A 19,702-nucleotide genomic window follows, 5' to 3' on the forward strand; every position below is an offset into this window, starting at 1 on the left:
TAACTGACTGAGCCACCCAGGTGCCCCTCAAGAAGGATTTTTAGATTAAAGTTGTCAAACAACTTACAGCCAGAAGACTCTGGTTTATTTCTGCACCTTCCATCTTTGTCTGTCTATCTGAGTCTCTGGCGTCTGCTGCTCTTTCACTGCCAGCCAAGTCAATAAAAGAGATCCTAGAGAAAAGACACAGCAAAGATAACTTCTTTGGGGCTTTCGTTTATTTTTACAACAGTCAGCATTTTGTGGCGGCAGGAAGAAATTAACACTGGCCCATCCTCAGGAAAGAAAAGACATTACTGTCAGCTTTCCAAAAGTATTTTAAGATCCTGATCTGTCAGCTGTTGATAGCACTGTTCACTCAGACACTTCCATTGGTTTTAATCATTTGTGAGAAAGTATGACTAAAATTAATAAAACGTTCTTCCCCCCCCAAAACCCCGCCATTCTTCCCATAAAGCTAAATGACTGCAATGCAAATCACGTATGTGACCACTTAGATAATTAAATAGAAACTTCTGTGGGCTGCTTTCCAGCCAAAAAAATAAAAAGAAAAGAAAGAAAAGTTTAAAGAAAAAAAAAAAGAAAAGAAAAAGACTCATTACTGAGAGGTGAGATAGGCTCATCCATCAGTGTGGCAGAGTTTGCTAAGATAGCACCAGAGAAGCAATGAATGTACTCAATTGTCTTATGGCTTCTTTCAAGAAGGCTAGATTAATTCTCTCTCCCCCCTCCCCTTTTTTTTTGGCCTGTAAGCTGAGATGCATTTCCTACTATTCCTTTGCTGATACTGTGTTTCATGTTAGAAGCAATCAATGTCCCTTTTAATAACTTAGGCTTGACCAACAATAGGTCATTACTTCATGGTTAATCAACTGATGGCACTTTAATACAATGATTTATTTCAGGGCTAACAACTCTACTCTGTATCCCTGATATTTATTAAAAACTCCATGGTGGCAGAGTGTTCTGTTGTTGATAACACATATTTCAAAGTCATGTTACGGAAAGGCAGACAATGCAGTTCCTTGCATATTTCCAGCTCACCTGCCAAATGTCCTCTTGGCTGAATCTTTGATCTGAATTTGGATGATAGCATGGGAGCGGGAGGAGTCTGCATTAACTCCAGTGGCCCCAGTGCTGCGCTCCTTGCTGCCTTTCAGAATCACCTGAAAATAAAATCCATAGGGTGATTTCCCCAAGAAATAAAAAAGCCCTCTGGTTTCTAAGAGTTGGCTGAGAGCAATAGAGACCAGACATATACCTTTGTCAGTACACTGCAGTCATTTTCCTTCTAAGCAGAAAGCTGCCTAAACATTAAATCATACAGAGTAAATACCCAACAGCAATGCAAACAATGTGGAATACTCACCTTGGGGGAGAACATTTAATAGCTGAAGAGCTAATTTACTTCTTGATCTCATAAACTCTTTTTTATACCTTTGATAGATTTAGCCTGACTACAATCTCCAGGGCATGACTTGTCTCCAAGGCAAGGTCCCACAGTAGCCATCTATCTTAGTAACTAAAGCAAAGGACAGAAATGTGTATCACAGAATGACTAATACACAGGGAAGAAAAAGAGGGAGAGAGAGACAGAATCCCAAGCAGGCTCCACACTGTCAGCCTGTCAGCTCAAAGCCTGATGTGGGGCTTGAACTCACAAACCACGAGGTCATGACCTGAAATCCAGAGTTGGCTGCTTACCCTACTGAGCCACCCAGGTGCCCCTAGAATTGTATTTTAGAATCAAATTTAGAATATTTTAGATGCACTCATTTTGTAAATAGCTTGCTAAAAGTGTAATAGGTCTATCCGATGAATCTTTTTATAAAGAGAAGAACCTGTTAATTTATAACACTGTACTGTCAACTGCAGAGCTAGTAGGTTACTGCTAATTAGAAATCTTAAGAGTGACAGTAGTCCCTTACACTGGGTGTGGCAGGTCCCCCTGCCCTGCACTGCTAACTAAGCTTGGATGCTGGCTAGGCTGCTTCAGGCACATCTGTAACTGAACCACCTAGTTCGAATGTACTTCTTTATCCTGGCCTCTCTCCTGTCACTCTGACTTTGTGCGTACATAGACTAATGCAAGGATGATGTGTAATGTTCTTTTTATCAAACTTTTCTTTTTTCTCTATTAGAAAAGAAAGACATGCTTACTGTGGAAAACTTGGAAAATGTAGGAAAACTATCAACAAGAAAATATATACCTCACATAAATCCAGAGTAAACAAGATTCTGGTGTATTTCCTTCTAGTTTTAGGGTTCTCACACCTCTTTTTGTTTTTGTTGGTTTTGGTCTTTTACAAGCTCCACGAAGAGACAGGGGAGATCCTTTAAATCTCTACATTTGTATAAACAATATGCTTGATAAGGGAAGAAACAGAGAAGTTAGTGACTTACCCGAGGTCACATAGGTCAAATATCGTCAGGCTAGGGATAGAAGCCAGGTGGCCTCTGCCACGTGAGAGTAATGATGCTAGGGACACACAGCTGAGAAAGGCCTCAAGGCCTAGCTAGGCACAGCGGATACAGACAGACGCTTAGAAGATGGTTTGTGGTTCACCCCCAGGGAAGTCAAGAAAAGTTGGCTTCTGGGGTTCTGTTATAAAGTTTTACACTTGGTTTTTCATGCACCTTGTCCACCTTATCCATCATGATGTATTAGGTACCTGTGAGTACATCCCAGAAAACCTAATGTGTTGAGGATACCTTTCCTGACTAATGACTTTTAGGGAAGGCATGAAGGATTTCTGGTTCTGGTTCAGTTTCCTCAGCTTCAGAAACAGGCTACAATCACCATGCCTTTCAGAAAGTGAAATAAAGCACCTGGGCTCTGACGAGTAAAAATGACTCCGTTTATAAAGATCATCAGATAGATCAACTTTTTTTAATATTTATTTTTATTTAAAAAATTTTTTTAAGTTTTTTTTTTTTTTTTTGAGAAAGACAGAGACAGCACAAGCAGGGGAGGGGCAGAGAGGTAAAGAGAGAATCCCAAGCAGGCTCTATGCTGCCAGCACATATAGCCCGACACAGGGCTTGAACCCACAAAACTGTAAGATCATGACCTGAGCTGAAACGAAGAATCAGACACTTAACCACACTGAGCCATCTATGTGTCCCAATGTTTATTTATTTTTGAGCGAGAACAGGAGTGAGGGAGGTGCAGAGAGATGGGGACAGAGAAGTGGGCTTCATGCTGGTAGCAGAGAGCCTGATGTGGGTCTCGAACGCACAGCCCTGAGATCCAGAGTTGCATGCTCCACTGACTGAGCCAGTCAGGTGCCCCAAGAACAAACATTTTTGTGTAAACTTCCAAAACTTTATTTCTTTTCAGAAATGTAAAACAGAGTTTCCTGGGGAAATAGAGCTTTGCAGATCAACATGAGACTCCACGGGCTCCCCAGTACAAGTGAACCAAAAAGAAAAAAGAAGAAGAAAAGGGAAAAACAAAATATTTGGGGGAAAATGCAAGTCTAGGAGCCAAGCAAAAATAGTGCAATCAACTGAAAAATCAGTAGGCTTTCTTTTCCTCTACCACTTCCTCCTTCTTGAATTCTTCCTTCTGTAACTAAAGTCTATTGGGCAAATTTCTAAATCTAGGTCCTTTAGACAAAACATGTTATGTGAGTAGTGAAATGGGGAACTGCCACCAAAGAAACTAAAGACAACTGCTCAATTCTGTTGCCTGGGTAACATTCAGGGACATTATTTATTTATTTTTTTTTTTAATTTATTTTTTTTTTAACGTTTATTTATTTTTGAGACAGAGAGAGACAGAGCATGAACGGGGGAGGGTCAGAGAGAGAGGGAGACACAGAATCGGAAGCAGGCTCCAGGCTCTGAGCCATCAGCCCAGAGCCCGACGCGGGGCTCGAACTCACGGACTGTGAGATCGTGACCTGAGCTGAAGTCGGACGCTTTAACCGACTGAGCCACCCAGGCGCCCCTGGGACATTATTAATAAAGACTATTAATAAGAACAGATGTGGCGAATTGAACTAGTGTCACACCAACCATTTTCTATATGTTATCTCATTTCCTCCTGTATCATCCAACCCAATCATCTACTATCATCCACATGTTTCAGGCTCAGAAAGGGAAAGGACATGCTGAAGGATACATGGCACCAGGACCCACCTCTGTATGGTTATAAGGCTTTAATCACTAAGGTTTCTGTGCATATACTGAAGGAGGGCTAGGAGCATGTCAGTAGCATAGGCACCGTGTGCATAGTAAGTCTCTACCACTGGCATACAACCGAGGCTCATCTAGGGGAAGCTTTTGCCATGTGGGCCTCCGTTACCAATTGCGATTAGGGCAATGATAAAATATGAAACAGGTTTATGAGAAGTTTGAGAATGGATGCCCATAAGTACATAAAGTGGCTATCGAAATGACTTAAAAATCTGTAAATCTGGGGCGCCTGGGTGGCTCAGTCGGTTAAGCGGCCGACTTCGGCTCAGGTCATGATCTCTCGGTCCGTGAGTTCGAGCCCCGCGTCGGGCTCTGTGCTGACAGCTCAGAGCCTGGAGCCTGTTTCAGATTCTGTGTCTCCCTCCCTCTGACCCTCCCCCATTCATGCTCAGTCTCTGTCTCAAAAATAAATAAACGTTAAAAAAAATCTGTAAATCTCTACAACTGAAAAAATACTCATCAATTCCCTGACAGAAGAAATCTTGATTCCACAACTGAGAAATGTGAGGAGTCAGTGCGTCCTTGGTAAAGGCAGGGAAGACCTTGTGTCTGCATTGTTAAGACCAGGTAATAAAATACACTTGAAGGAGAGAGTTCCTGGAAGAAGGACAATCCTGTGGGAAAAATACGGCTGCTAGTTGTGCAGGCATGCAAGTGGCCATGCCTGAGTGAACCTGAGGGTGATCTGTGAGGGTGACACTCAAAGATGACACCTGAGGGTGACACTTGAGCAAACACATGGGTGATACTTGAGCGAGAATGTACAGTAACACCTGAGAAAGTGCAACACCTGAGTTAGCAAGTGCTGTTGTTTCGAGTCAGTAAATGTTCATGAGGGCATCCATAATTTATATCAACTTTCCATCTTGATCTCAGCTGACTTCTTGTAGACTGAGAGTATCGATGGTGATGATATAAAACACTGACTAACAAGAAACTTCTTTCTGCTTTTTTTTTTTTAATTTTTTGAGAGAGAGAGAGAGAGAGAGAGAGAGAGAGAGAGAGAGAGAGAGAAAACAGGGGAGGGGCAGAGAGAGAGGGAGAGAGAGAATCCCAAGCAGGCTCTGTAGTCAGCACACAGCCCGATACAGGGCTCAAACTCACAAACCATAAGATCGTGACCTGAGCCGAAATCAAGAGTTGGATGCTCAACCAACTGAGCCACCCAGGTGGCCTTTCTTAGGAAAGATATCTTAAGATAGAGCAGTACCATAAACTCTTCCAAAGGTAGTGGGAGTGATATGACACCAGACTTCCCATTAACACAATTATGGCCATAGCTAAGGGAAAGGGACCTCCTCCTAAACATCTCTTCCTTTCCCATTCAGTTGGTTAAATCTTCAGGGATAAAGGCATCATGGGCAGTAACTCTCCTGTCAAATGAAGGAATGGCTGGGGGAGGTGGGGGCAAGAGAACCACAGGGAACAGGAATATAAGAAACAATTTTCTTAGGACTCCACAATGGAGGGCACTCTGGACAGGTTAAGAATGGTCACAATCTTGGGGCACCTGGGTGGCTTAGTCGGTTGGGCAACCGACTTCACTCAGGTCATGATATCACAGATCGTGAGCTTGAGCGCCGCATCAGGCTCTGTGCTGACAGCTCAGAGCCTGGAGCCTGCTTCGGATTCTGTGTCTCCCTTTCTCTCTGCCCCTCCCCCACTCACGTTCTATCTCTCTCCTTCAAGAGTAAAAAAACATTAAAAAAAAAAAAAAAAAAAAAAAGAATGGTCACAATTTCAGGGCACCTGGGTGGCTCAGCTGGTTAAGTGTCTGACTTTGGCTCAGGTCGTGATCTCATGGTTCATGAGTTCGAGCCCCGCTCAGGCTTTCTGCTGTCAGTGCAGAGTTTGCTTCAGATCCTCTGTCCCCCTCTCTTTACCCCTCCCCTGCTCTCTCTCAAATATAAATAAACATTGGGGGAAAAAAAAGGGGCGCCTGGGTGGCTCAGTCAGGTAAGTGTCTGACTTTGGTCTGGGTGTTGCGGTTTGTGAGTTCCAGCCCCATACTGGGCTCTGTGCTGACAGCTCAGAGCCTGGAGCCTGCTTCAGATTCTGTGTCTCCCTCTCTCTGCCTCTCCCCCGCTCATGCTCTGTCTCTGTCTCTCAATAATAAATAAAAGTTAAAAAAAAAAAAAAAAGAATGGTCACAATCTCAGGGAAGCCCCTTCAACACATCCCACAAACTTTTGTTGCGCACTTGATTTTACAATTCCTAGAAAGGGGCCCTTGGCTCTTAAGTAACTCTAAAATAGCCACACTCATGTGCTATCCTCAGATGTTTTATCCCAGGACTTAAGAATATAATAGTCACACAAATATGAGGTCTCAGCCCTTAAGCAAAATTTACTTATTTGTCCTAGGAAAAAGAAACTGTTAGAAAAAGACATCAGTGGTGGGCCACCCTGCCATTTCATACACCCAAATCCCTGGAAAGGTGTATTGTGAAGCTGTTCTAAAGGAACGTCTGGTCAAGTACCTGGCCTGTCCTTCTAGCCTTCTTTCTTTGACTCTAGCCAGGCTTGCTACTAAAAGAATACTGTAAGGATGATTATAATGGCTGCAGGCTGCATGTCAGAATCACGTGGAGAGCATTTAAAATGACATATACCTTCATACATTGCTGCTGGGAATGTAAAATGGTACAGCCACTTTGGAGAACAGTTTGGCAGTTCCTCAAAAAGTATGACCCAGCAATTCCATTCCTAGGCATAGACTCAAGAGAACTGAAGACATACGTCCACACAAAAACTTGTACTATGAATGTTTATAGCAGTATTATTCATAACAGTGCTTCTATAAAAGTAAAAACAACCTCTGTGTCTATTAACTAATGAATGGATGAATAAAATATGAATAATATGGGGCACCTAGGTGGTTCAGTCGATTGAATGTCTGACTCTTGATTTCAGCTCAGGTCATGATCCCAGGGTCGTGGGATCAAGCCCTATGCTGGGGTCTGAGCTAAGCATGGAGACTGAGATTCTCTCTCCCATTGCCCCTCTCCCCCACTCACAAGCTCGCTCTCTCTTTCCCTATCTAAAATATATATATAAATATAAAATATGTATAATATATAATATTTATATATAATATAATATATAATATTTATATATATTTTCCCTCTCTAAAATATATATAAATATAAAATATTTATAATATATAATATTTATATATATAAATATATATATATGAATAATGTATCCATAATAGAATATTATTCAGCCACAAGAATGAATGAAAGTACTTTCATATGCTACAACATGGGTGAGCTCTGAAAATCTGTTAAGTGAAAGAAACCAGAGACAAAAGGTTGCATATTGTAGGATTCCATATATGCTATGGCCAAAATGGGCAAATTCAAAGAAACAGAAATTAGTGGCTGCAAGGCCTGGAGGCAAAGGAAATACGGAGCAACTGCTACTGGTACAGGGTTTCATTCTGAAGTGATGAAATGTTCTGGAATTAGAGGAGATGGCTGCACAACTTTCTGAATATACTTTAAAAATCACTTAACTGCATATTTTAAAAGGGTGATTATTTTATGTGGATTATATTTTAATAAGAAAATTATATTTAAAAACACTGAAGCATACACTTTAAAAAGGTGAATTTTATGGTATGTGACCAATATTTTAGTTCAGGATAACACTAATATCTACATCTAGGCCTGACTGATTTAAAAGATTCTGATTTCATTGACCTCAGAGTCAAGTAAGCATTTAAAGACACTGCGGTGAAACTAGAAAGGCAAGCCACAGAATGACACAACATGTTTATGACACAAAAAACTAACAAATGACTCACATTTGTATATACACATCAGTAAGAAAAAGACAGACAACCCCAAAATGAGGAAAAGACCCTAACTGGCATTCCCCAAAGAGGAAACCCATAAGATAAATTAAAAATATGAAAAGCTATTCAATTTATTTCTCAATCAGCAAAATGCAAAATAAAACTACAATGAGATATAATTAAACAATTCCAGACTGGCAAAAATTTGAAAATCAACAGGAAGTCTTGGCGAGGATGAAGAACAATGGGATTGCTCATACACCACTTGTGGTAGCATACAGAGCTTTGGAAAGCTAATGAAGTGGAAGATCTGCATGTCCTCACAACTAGAACTGTACCGGAACACAGGTAGAAGGACATTTCACAGTTACAATGTTCAGAAGAGCCCCCCAAATAGAAACAACCCCAGCTGTCCATTAACAGAATGGTTAAAAGGTGGTATATTCATATGATTGAACACTATATAGCAAATAAGAACAAAACTACAGCCATGTGCAAAAACATAGACTGAACTCAAAAGCATAATGATGAGCAAAAGAAGAAAATTATTTGGTGTGATTCTATTCATAAAAGTTAAAAAACAGGTGCACAGTAAGTTATATAGTTAATGGATGAATACATAAGTGGTAAAACTATAACAAAGAACAAGAAAGTGATTTAGCATAAATGTCAGGAGTACAGGGGACTGTGACTGGCAAGTTGTATAGGGGTTTATGGGGTGCTGAAATGTTCTATTTCTTAATCTGGGTAACTGATTATGAAAGTGGTTGTTTCTTTATTCTATACTATACTACACTATACTATACACATTCAGGCTTTAAGCATATTTCTGTATAGGCTATTTTTCACAATAAAGTGATCTAAGTGGTTGAGGAGCACTGCATTAAAGGACAATTCAACAAAAATATATTTGTACATAAATTAATAAATTCACAGAAAAGGAAAAAAAATGATTTTAAACCGTTTGAACAGTGGATATCTCAGTGGGGAGTAGGGAGTTTTATACAGTAAGTTGAAAGTGGCCTGTATTCTTCTATCTTCTTACATATTTTTGCAAGGTTTGTATCTAGTAATGAGCAAGTGTTAAAAGATAACTTTTTAGAAGTTTTTTCAAATTTATTTGAGAGAGAGACAGACAGTGCCCCTAAAAGAACTTTTCATGAAAGATTTGGAAATGTCTTTGGAAGGATATACAAAAAAACTTGCCTCAGTTTTAAAAGGGAATAGAAGGGATATTTTTATTGTACCTCTTGAATTCCGAACCCATGTGAAAATTACTATTAAAAAAATTTTTTTTTTAAGTAATTTCTGCACCCAATGTGGGGCTCAAACTCATGACCCAGAGATCAAGAGTCACATGCTCTACTGAGTCAGTCAAGTGCCCCTTACCCATTAAAATTTTTACTTAAAAGTAAGAATATTTCGGGGCACCTGGGTGGCTCAGTCAGTTAAGTGTCCAACTCTTGACTCCAGCTCATGGTCTCACGGTTTGTGAGTTCAAGCCCCACATTAGGTTTCTGTGCTGACAGTGTGGAGCCTGCTTGGGATTCTCTCCCTCTCCCTCTATCTGCCCCTCCCCTGCTGACTCTCTCTCTCTCAATATAAGTAAATAAACTTAAAAAAAGAATATTTCTCTCCAGTAACTTTCCCACTACCATAGATATACACATTAGCAGTCTGTCAAACTAGCACAAGAGTAGCCTCTCATGCACAAGGTTCTCCCACACACTCTGTGGCACTTAGACAACAACCCTGTACAGAAAGGAGCTATCCTCTTAGAGGACTCACATTTTACAAATGTTAGGTAGCATGCTTGTCATGGCCCTCTGGCTAAATTCCATTATTCTTGCTAGACAGCAAAATGAGTTCTTTCCCTGTACTTAGGTTACTATCATGGGGTAGTAAGGAAGAGTTACCTCTAAGAGGAGCTCCACACTGTCCACCTGAAGCTCTTGCAGTCCCACTATCTGTACCACGTGGTTGCTATCTTCTCTTGCAAAGAGCCTGCAGACACAAGAACATGGTTGGTACAGCAGACCTGCTATAATGGACTTTGTTCTTGCCTCCCCAGAAACCTTCCACCATTTCCCTATTAGGTAGCAGTTCTGTTATTTGAGTGAGATTGATATGTATCCTCCACGCCCCCCTCGCATACCTCCTGATCACAGCCCTGGGCTTCAGAGATGGTCCTTGACTATTGTAAACAAATCGACATCTTTGGCTACAATTAAAAGAATGAACATATAATGCAGACATATGCCAATCAACAGATGGTATATTCCTGGCTTTAGTGATTGGTTCAGGAGTGGATATGGGATCTCTGCTGGTCCAATCAAAATAGTTCTTGTCTCTGGTCGTTAGGTGCCTGGGGGTGAGGTGCTGGTGCTCTTTCTGGAAGTGAAAGTATGTGGCCCTGGGAGCAGTGGCAGCCATTCCGTATCTGCTAGAGGGCCAATTTTGAAAGCTAACATCATAGAAGGTAGAGCAGAGAGATGTACAGAAACTGGGTTCTACTCTATTTCCAACATAAGGAGTCTTCATATATCTTCCAAGGGAGGAAGGAAGAGCTGGTGCTATAACTGAATTTCTCAGGCCTATGTATAAGGCTATGGTCTATCATCATCATTAAACCAGATATATCAAGGGACATATATTGAATCTATCAAAGACTCAAAGATTATTTTTCTCCCTTAATAAGATACTGATTAAGGTTAAGAATGGAATTCCACTTTATACCCAAAAAAGGAAATGATTTTCTCAAAAATGTTTTCTTAGTTTGTTTCACCCCAAATTTCCAAATTTTTACAGAACAACTGGAGAAAAACAGCTTCATCAATCCCCATGACCTATCAGAAACTAATTCTATTAGAACAGTCAGGCTTCTGGAATAAAAGAGGGATCAAGCTTTCAGAGCCCTCAGGTCATTCCTAAACATACAGGCCCTATGCCCTGAGCTCACCCCAGAACAGTTCCTAATGGACAGCCCAAAATGTACTTCTAGCTTTTTAAATTCTGTAAGCCAGAAATGTATTTCTATCACTTTTTATGCAAGGCTATAAAAACAATTTATCCTCTACTTTAAGAGTTAATTTGTGTGTGGGGGGGTGGGGGTTGCTGGGGGGCTCAGTCAGTTGGTTTGGCTTCTGACTCTTGATTTCAACTCAGGCCATGATCTCACCATTCGTGAGTTTGAGCCCCGAGTTGGGCTCTGTGCTGACAGTGCACAGCTTGCTTGGGATTCTCTCTCTCCCTCACTCTCTGTCCCTCCCCCACCTCTCAAAATAAATAAACTGAAAAGAATGCAAATATACAGGGCAATATATCTGAGTCATTCATTAAAGAACCGCACTCACAAATAACTAGATATCCTGACTGTCCCTTCACCCAAAGAAACCAACAAACCAGACACAGACAGACAGACACACACACACAGCACAACAGCTTTTATCCCCTTGCCGACCGTTCTTTAAACAAAGAGGACTTCAACTTCCTGCATTTTGACCTCAAACTTTCTAAATGATTAAGTTCATTCCAGTGTATCATACTCTTAACTCTGGGAAAAGACCCTGCAGGCAAAGCATCCCCAGAAGGGAACACAAACTACCCCCTCAAGCCGATAAAGGACTGTCCCAAGCCAGCAAGACTCTATCCATGATTGGCCCTAAGACAATGATCAACTTGACTTCACTGCCCACCTGCACAAACCCATTGACCTTTGTCCCACTTTCTCCTTATATAAACCTAGAAGTATTTTCGGCACTTTGGAGGCAATCTTTGAAATGTTAGTCCGTTGTCTTCCTGGTGGTAGCCCCACTGAACTAAATTCCTTTCTTGTTTCACCACTACTTGTTTCTCTGCCTTTGGATTTTGTTGGTGGCTAGTGGTTGAACCTGGTCTGTTTGAGACCTCCAGAGCCAGATGCTCTTGCCAGTGTCCAGCTACATTCTGACTGGAAAGGTCTCCTAAGTAATAGTGTTGGGGCCTTGGAAGAGAAGCTGTGATTGAACTAACTTGAAGCTTCAAAAACCAACAGAGGGTAATAAAGAAAAGCAACTCTTCTCCAAACCAAACCTAGAGCAGAACCCTCCTTTATTTGGCAGTTGCTGTGTCAGGACTAAACCCTGAACACCTGTACATCCTCTGAATTGTGGCATACCTAAAGGTCCCCTTTTCTTGGAATAGTCCACAGATGGTGGTCTGCCTAAGCCCAGTTGATGGCTTCTCCAGTTTCACTACTCAATACTCTTATAGGTAACAAAGGCAAGCTGAGAGCATAGTACAAGCTAACACCCCCACCCCCCCATCCCCCAGGTGGGATTTGTAAAACATTCCTCAGGCACTCTTGGCTGCCCAAGAACAAAGGAAAGGGAAAAACAAATGGTTAACTGATAGAGATCATCATGCAGGACAAGAGTTTGCATCAGTTTGCAACTGTCTTAATAATTTACAAGTAAAAAGGCAATCTCCAGAAACCTATGGACTCAATTTCCTAGAGCCCTAACCTCATTCTCCCCTCCACAGGACAGAAAATCCTATATAATCAGTCACTCTTCCCAACCCCAGTGCAGCTCTTTCTGCCACGGGTCCTGTCCTCGTGCTTTAATAAAACCACCTTTTTGCACCAAAGACATCTCAAGAGTTCATTCTTGGCCATCTTGGCTCTGGACCCCAACCCTTCAAACATCAGCACCTTTGGCATGGGGGCCTGCCCTATCACACTCTACTGAACTCAGATGCTCTTCTAGCCCAACCCCCATTCCAGTGTTTGCCTGGAATTTGCACATCCTTTTGGACAGCTCTGTAGGGGCTTGGATACCTTTGCTGGGGGCTAGTTTCTGTCACTGATTTAGTTTCCCCAGCCTACCACCATGCTCTGCCCCAATTCCCTTCTCTCCACTTGTGACTGCTCCCAACATGTCACAGTTCTGGTAAATTCGGTTATGACACTCTTTTATCTTTCCACCTCCCCTATTCCATCTCTCCTCCTTATCCTCCCAGTCAGTCGGTACCTTCACAACTTTGTTGTTTCCTGCTCAGTTAAAGTCAGCTCTTTCAACCTAAACAAAACTTTAGGCCAGAAAAATACAATAGGATTTAAATCCATTTCTAAGTTACTGTATTATGTTTCAAGGGCAACAGTTTAAGACTTAGAAGAGTTAGAAGTCTAACGTGAAGAAGAGAGGTGTATTTAGAAAAAAAAATTTTTTTAACGTTTATTTATTTTTGAGACAGAGAGAGACAGAGCATGAATGGGGGAGGGTCAGAGAGAGAGGGAGACACAGAATCTGAAACAGGCTCCAGGCTCTGAGCGGTCAGCACAGAGCCCGACGCGGGGCTTGAACTCATGGATTGCGAGATCATGATCTGAGCCAAAGTTGGACACTTAACCGACTGAGCCACCCAGGCTCCCCGAGATGTATTTTTTTTAACTGATCTCAGAAAATTATCATTAAGTTTACCCTAAGATTACTGAGAAAAAAAAATAAGAGAAAGCAAGAAACATTATTTATAGTTCTTCCAATGTAATAATAGGCAAAAGAATAGGAAGGTATTTAAGTACATGTTGATATCCTGATTTCCTGAAATCATCACCTTTTTGCAGATCAAAGTAAAAGGGATAGTCTTTTGATAAACATACAGATATAGATCACTTAAAAAATACTAATGGAAGGCTAATTTGCATTCTTTTCTAGCTGAACTGATTTAAAAAATATTCATCTAATTCAGGAGACTCATCTCAGAAAAGGGCACTAATATAATAAGACCTTGTATTAAATCCCATGATCATCAATTCTGTGGACCCTCGCTTAAAACAATGATGCACAGATTTGTAGTTTCCCATTCATAACCAGTACCTTTTTCTTCTATTTAAGAGGTCATAAAGCTGTCCACAGTAGATTTCATAAAAGCTGATCCACACAAAGAGGTGCCTTTTTGGCTGGGACACTTCTAGTTGCCTGAAGATCTCTTTGGCAGCCAGAGCATAGAGTCCTGGGTTCTGATGAGTTCCTATCATGGTGTAGGTCTTCCCAGCACCTGTCTGTCCATATGCGAAGCAAGTGGCATTCCCTCTAGGGGAAAAAAATCATTCGTATAACATATACACTAAGAGAAATGTTAATCTACATACAGATTTTTCATGACCAAAGTCAGGTAGAAACAGAATCCTGTTTATAGCTGACAAAATTCAGCTATGAGCATACAATCCTTTAGGGAGAGGAGGGCTTTACATGATAAAAACACAGGAAGAGGAAAAAACATTCTTAAAGCAGCACATGAGTTTTTTAATAGGAATTTTTCATGGAACTGGTTATATGATAAGACAAGTCTGGAAGCAAATAAGAATTCCATGCTAGATGTCCTAGAGAATCTAAGAGATGATTTTGTCTAAATCCGAAAAAGCTTGATGAAAGAAGTAATAGAGAATTAAAATAAATACAAAAATAACAGAAGACCATATGATTAACAGGGTGGTAATGACTACTCATATAAATATTAATGAAGTTTAGATGTGAATAAGCAAGATATTTGAGGAAGGACTCACAGAAGGGTTTTTCTAAGAGCTTCAGTTTTCACTTTCATTAATAAATTAATTAGTTACTTGATTTCTAAGATCCCTTCTAGCTCTGACACCATGTGGTTCTAAGTAAGAATCACTATTCTTGCATGTAGGGTGGGTATGTGCATGGGTATGAATGTGAAGAACTGCAGAATAAAAGGTTCAGAGGAGAGCTGGGAAACTATCCTGCCAATCACCGCATGTTTTTGAAGGAGCTAGAGGCCAAGATTACCTGAGTATTGGAGGCTCAACTATGTAGTACAGAGTAGAAAATGAACATAATGTTAAGTAATAAGCAGCTATTGCAGACTCTTGAACAGGAAATTGCATGGAGATTAATGATAAAAGTAGCTACTTGCAGTAAGAAAAAAGTCTGTGAATACACAGAAGTAAGGGAACACTGGAGGTGGGCAGAGAGAAGAACATGAAGAAAGAGGCCTGAAGCCAGAAAGAAACCCAAGAACCAGTAATAGGACAACAGCAAAGGAACCATATAAGTGTGAGAATAAAGAGATGGTAGCTAATCAGATTTAAGCTGTTTGAGCAGAGACCAGGTACTCCTTGTCTTTTGAATCCAGGCTCCCAGTAGTATGGGCATTTGAATACACTAGCAGAGGCACAGATAGGAAAGGATTAATGGAGGAAAATGTAAACACATTGCAGAGGATTTAGTAGAATGAGGGGCACCTGGGTGGCTCAGTGGATTGAGTGGCTGACTCTTGATTTCTGTTGAAGTCATGATCCCAGGATCAAGCCCTGTGCTGGGGTCCACACTAAGTGTGGAACCTGCTTAAGATTCTCATTCTCTCTCTCTCTCCCCCTCTCCCCCCTGCTCATGCTCTCTCTCTCTAAAATAAAAAAAAAAAGATTTAGCAGAATGAGAGTAAAGAATAATATCTACCTTATCTTCTGAACATTTTAGTGATGATCTTTTTGAAAAACAACAATATGGGCATGAAAAATCTCTTATTACACTTTGCATAATGGATGCACTTAACTTGTAGCTCTCTTATTTTTTAACTGGTACTGTCCTAACATTCAAATTCTAACTTTACAAACTTGCTCTCTTAAAAAGTACTCCCTAAATTTGATATATAAGAAATCAAACCTGAAAGGCATTTCACTTTTTCAGCCTACTTAGAATTAAAAAAATTTTAATGACTGCTATTAAACAATAAAAAGAAAACGGACAAACAAAAAAGGGGCAAATGAAGGTATCTGAATGGCAATAAGCACATGAAAAGATTCTCAGTATCATTAGGCATTTTGAAATTCAAACATACCTATTAGATTGGCTAAAATAAGACTGACAATACCAAATATGGTGAGGATGTAGAAATGCAATTCACACGCATTGCTGTTGGGAATACAAAATGGTGTGAGAAAAACTGTTTGACACTTTTTTTTTTTTTTTTCAACATTTATTTTTGGGACAGAGAGAGACAGAGCATGAACGGGCAAGGGGCAGAGAGAGAGGGAGACACAGAATCGGAAACAGGCTCCAGGCTCTGAGCCATCAGCCCAGAGCCCGACGCGGGGCTCGAACTCCCGGACCGCGAGATCGTGACCTGGCTGAAGTCGGACGCTTAACCGACTGCACCACCCAGGCGCCCCCGACACTTTCTTATAAACACACACATATCCTAAGACCCAGAAATTCCATGTCTAGGTTTCACCCAAGATGAATGAAAACATGTCCAAGAATCAAAGACTTGTACAAGAATGTTCATACAGCTTTATTCATAATAGTCCAAAACTGGAAACAACCCAAATATCCATCAACAGGAGAATGGACAAATTATGGTATATTCATAGAAAGGAATATTAGTAATAAAAACTACAGATACATGTACTAATATCAAAAAACATTATGCTAAGCCAAAGAAGCCAAGCATAAAAGAACATATATGGGAATGATTCTATTTCTGTGACATTCTAGAACAGGCGAAACAAATATATAGTGACAGAAAGCAGGTCAGTGGTTATATAAGACCTGAGGGTAGAGGTGGAGGTTAACCAAAAGGGGACACAAGAGAACTTTCTGGGGTAACGGAAATGTTCTGTATCTTGTTCAAGGTATTGGTTACTTGGATATATACAACTACTAAAACTCATGAAACTTGAATACTTCTTAAGATCTGTACATCTAACTGTATGTGAATTATACCTCAATATTTTTAAAGTTATAAAAATTATTTTTAAAAAAGTCAAGGGGCACCTGGGTGGCTCAGTTGGTTAAGCATCCAACTTCAGCTCAGGTCATGATCTCACCATTCGTGGGTTCGAGCCCCGCACCAGGCTCTGTGCTGACAGCTTGGAGCCTGTAGCCCGCTTTGTATCCTGTGTCTCCCTCTCTCTCTGCCCCTCCCCTGCTTGAGCTCTGTCTCTCAAAAATGAATAATTGTTTAAAAAAAAAAAAAAAGTCAAAATACTCTGGGGCACCTGGGTGGCTCAGTCAGTTAAGTGTTTGACTCTTGATTTTAGTTCAGGTCATGATCTCATTGTTTATGAGTTGAAGTCCCACATTGGGCTCCATGCTGGCAGTGTGGAGCCTACTTAAAGTTATCTCTCTCCCACTCTCTCTGCCCCTCCCCAGCTTGTGTGCACTTTCTCTCTCTCAAAAAAAAAAAAAAAAAAAAAAAGTCAACTCATTTAAAAAATAAATAAATAGGGGTGCCTGGGTGGCTCAGTCAGGCGTCCAACTTCAGCTCAGGTCATGATCTCACAGTTGGTGGGTTCGAGCCCTGCATGGGGCTCTGTGCTGACAGCTCAGAGCCTGGAGCCTGCTTCAGGTTCTGTGCCTCCCCTTCTCTCTGCCCTTCCCCCACTCGCACTCTGTCTCTTGAAAATAAATAAATGTTAAAAAAAATTTTTTAAATAAATAAACAAAATTAAAAAGTCAAAATACTCTGGTATCAGTGATTATAGCAGACCATTTGGCATTTTCTATCAATAACATGCCTATATTTTGAATATACAACAGGGCTCCCTAATGCCTTTTCTATCCCATTTATATGTTTATTTAAAGTGTGATTATTTCAAAATTAAAAAAAATACATCTATAAAGAACAGATGACAGTCACTTACCTATCCCACTCCAATGAAAAAGGTAACTGAACTATATATCCAGAATACATAATTCCTGTTATCAAAAGTTCAAACTATAACCACTTAAACCTTTTTATTCTGAGGACTTTGATGAAATTATATTGCTAACAACATTTTTCCTGAAAATTTCTAAATGCTTGGTAACTCCTATAGAGATAAGGCACTCTTTAACAGAGTCTAAATTCACCAGATTAAGACACAAATTCATGTTTAATTAAAAAACTGAAAAATGTAAGTGATGTTTATAAAGAAATATGATTATGGAGAAGAGAAAATATGAAGAGAAGCAAATAATTACTATCATACCCATTGAAAATATGCTGAATGAGTGGGTGAGTAGTCTTCATGTATACATCCCGGTTGGTGCATGCTTCACCAAAGACTTCATCAAAATAAAAAACATGCTGAAAAAGAAATGTGATTTTTATAGAGACATTTCCTGGATTTTCTTCACCACTATTCTAGTTAACACATAAGAAAGGTGCGAATATGTTTTTAACTACTGACTATGACAAATTTAGAGATAAATGAGCAATCAACTGTCAAATGACAGGGCCTTCTTTTACTTGAGATCTCTGTAGACATATTCTTATAATGTAAAAACTAAGGCACATAATTTTTGTTCTCTCTTAAGTGAAGTAAACTGATTTAGAGATACAAATTTAGAAACAAATTTAGAGATAAATGAGCAATCAACTGTCAAATGACAGGGCCTTCTTTTACTTGAGATCTCTGTAGACATATTCTTATAATGTAAAAACTAAGGCACATAATTTTTGTTCTCTCTTAAGTGAAGTAAACTGATGAGTATAAGAGTAAGCCAATCCTCCTTAGGTCCAGGAGAACTCAATTCTATGGGGATTATCCTCACAGCCTAGCTAGGGCCAGCATATTTGAAATTTAGGGAAATTCTAGAGGAAGGTTTCCATTTCATAGGTTACACAGCTGAGCTTTTAATTCCATAAACATGTATTGCTCAGCTGGTAACATGTGTACCTGTAGTAGGCACTTCAAAGGGCCCAAAGATATTGACATTACCCTACCATTACCCCACTCGACCACCTAAAGGTGTGAATCCAGACAGTATACACATGACTCTAAGCTAGAAAAAATGTGAGAGATAAAGTACATGTAGAATTCAAAACAAAAACATATTCCTTCTAATTAGAAAAGAGATTATGAAAAATACTGTACAGATAAAGGGCCATGGGGGAAGAAGAGGAATCTGAGAGGTATAGATGGAGGCAGGGAAGAGAGTCCAGGCACAAAGAAAACATGAGCAAATAGTCAAAGCAGGAAAACACAAGGAACATTTTAGGGAACAGGGAAGATTCAATGTTGAAATACAGGATTTTGTAGGTAGAAAGGTGAAATAGGCGGCTAGAATAATGAGTTAGGACTACGGTGTATGAGTATTGGGACACTAGCCTTAAGGTCAGAATGTTCATATATAATTTAGCAAATAGTGGGAAGACAAAAAACTTTGCAAAGGGAAGGGATGATCCGAGCCATTTTACTGGAAGACTAATCTTACTGCACACTGTGAATGGACTAAAAACAGGGACACTGTTAATCTAGTGGTGAGGTAAGAAGGGTCTAAATTAGATGATGACAATGAAAATAAAGAGGAGATGGACGCATGAGAAATTTGGCAACTAATGGCCTGGACTGGTGGGAAGAAAAAGTAGCCCAAGATGATTCCCAAATGAAAAACCATGATAATTTGGAAAAGGATAGATAACCCTATTAAAAGGGGTCTGGAAAGCATTTAATTCAGCAGCCATAATCACTTGCAAAATTTAGAGGCTTATTATGTTGGTAGCCCAGCTATCTCTGAGTAAAAGTACTAATTTCAAGCTTGACTGTAGTGTAATAATGGCAGTCCATACACAACAAGGGGGACATGAGGCCCTATCTTCTGCTACCTCTTGGGCCTGCTCTAAATATCCAGGTAAGGAAAAATTGCATGGGAAAACCCAGCAAAGTAAATTGGGGCAATTTATTATAGGTCACTCTACCCACATTTGATTCTGTTTC

At 40.1% G+C, this 19,702-nt stretch overlaps 1 protein-coding gene across 5 annotated transcripts in view; it reads right to left on the minus strand.

Moving 5' to 3' along the window:
- Positions 1 to 19,702, minus strand: part of KIF24 (kinesin family member 24) — a 75,401-nt gene that overhangs the window by 19,942 nt on the left and 35,757 nt on the right. For 4 of the 5 annotated variants that reach the window (XM_086683374.1, XM_086683377.1, XM_025913059.2 and 1 more), the window contains 5 exons: positions 17,972 to 18,069; positions 13,854 to 14,069; positions 9,915 to 10,002; positions 1,045 to 1,166; positions 68 to 173 (listed from right to left, as the gene is read on the minus strand). In XM_086683374.1, the coding sequence (XP_086539500.1) occupies positions 68 to 173; positions 1,045 to 1,166; positions 9,915 to 10,002; positions 13,854 to 14,069; positions 17,972 to 18,069 (630 nt within the window). The remainder of the gene's footprint in view (positions 1 to 67; positions 174 to 1,044; positions 1,167 to 9,914; positions 10,003 to 13,853; positions 14,070 to 17,971; positions 18,070 to 19,702) is intronic. The other variant, XM_086683376.1, reaches the window with a different exon arrangement.

The sequence above is a fragment of the Puma concolor genome, chromosome D4 (genome assembly GCF_028749965.1).
Source record: "Puma concolor isolate L17-30 chromosome D4, mPumCon1.1.hap2, whole genome shotgun sequence".
NCBI classification, from domain to species: Eukaryota; Metazoa; Chordata; class Mammalia; order Carnivora; family Felidae; genus Puma; species Puma concolor.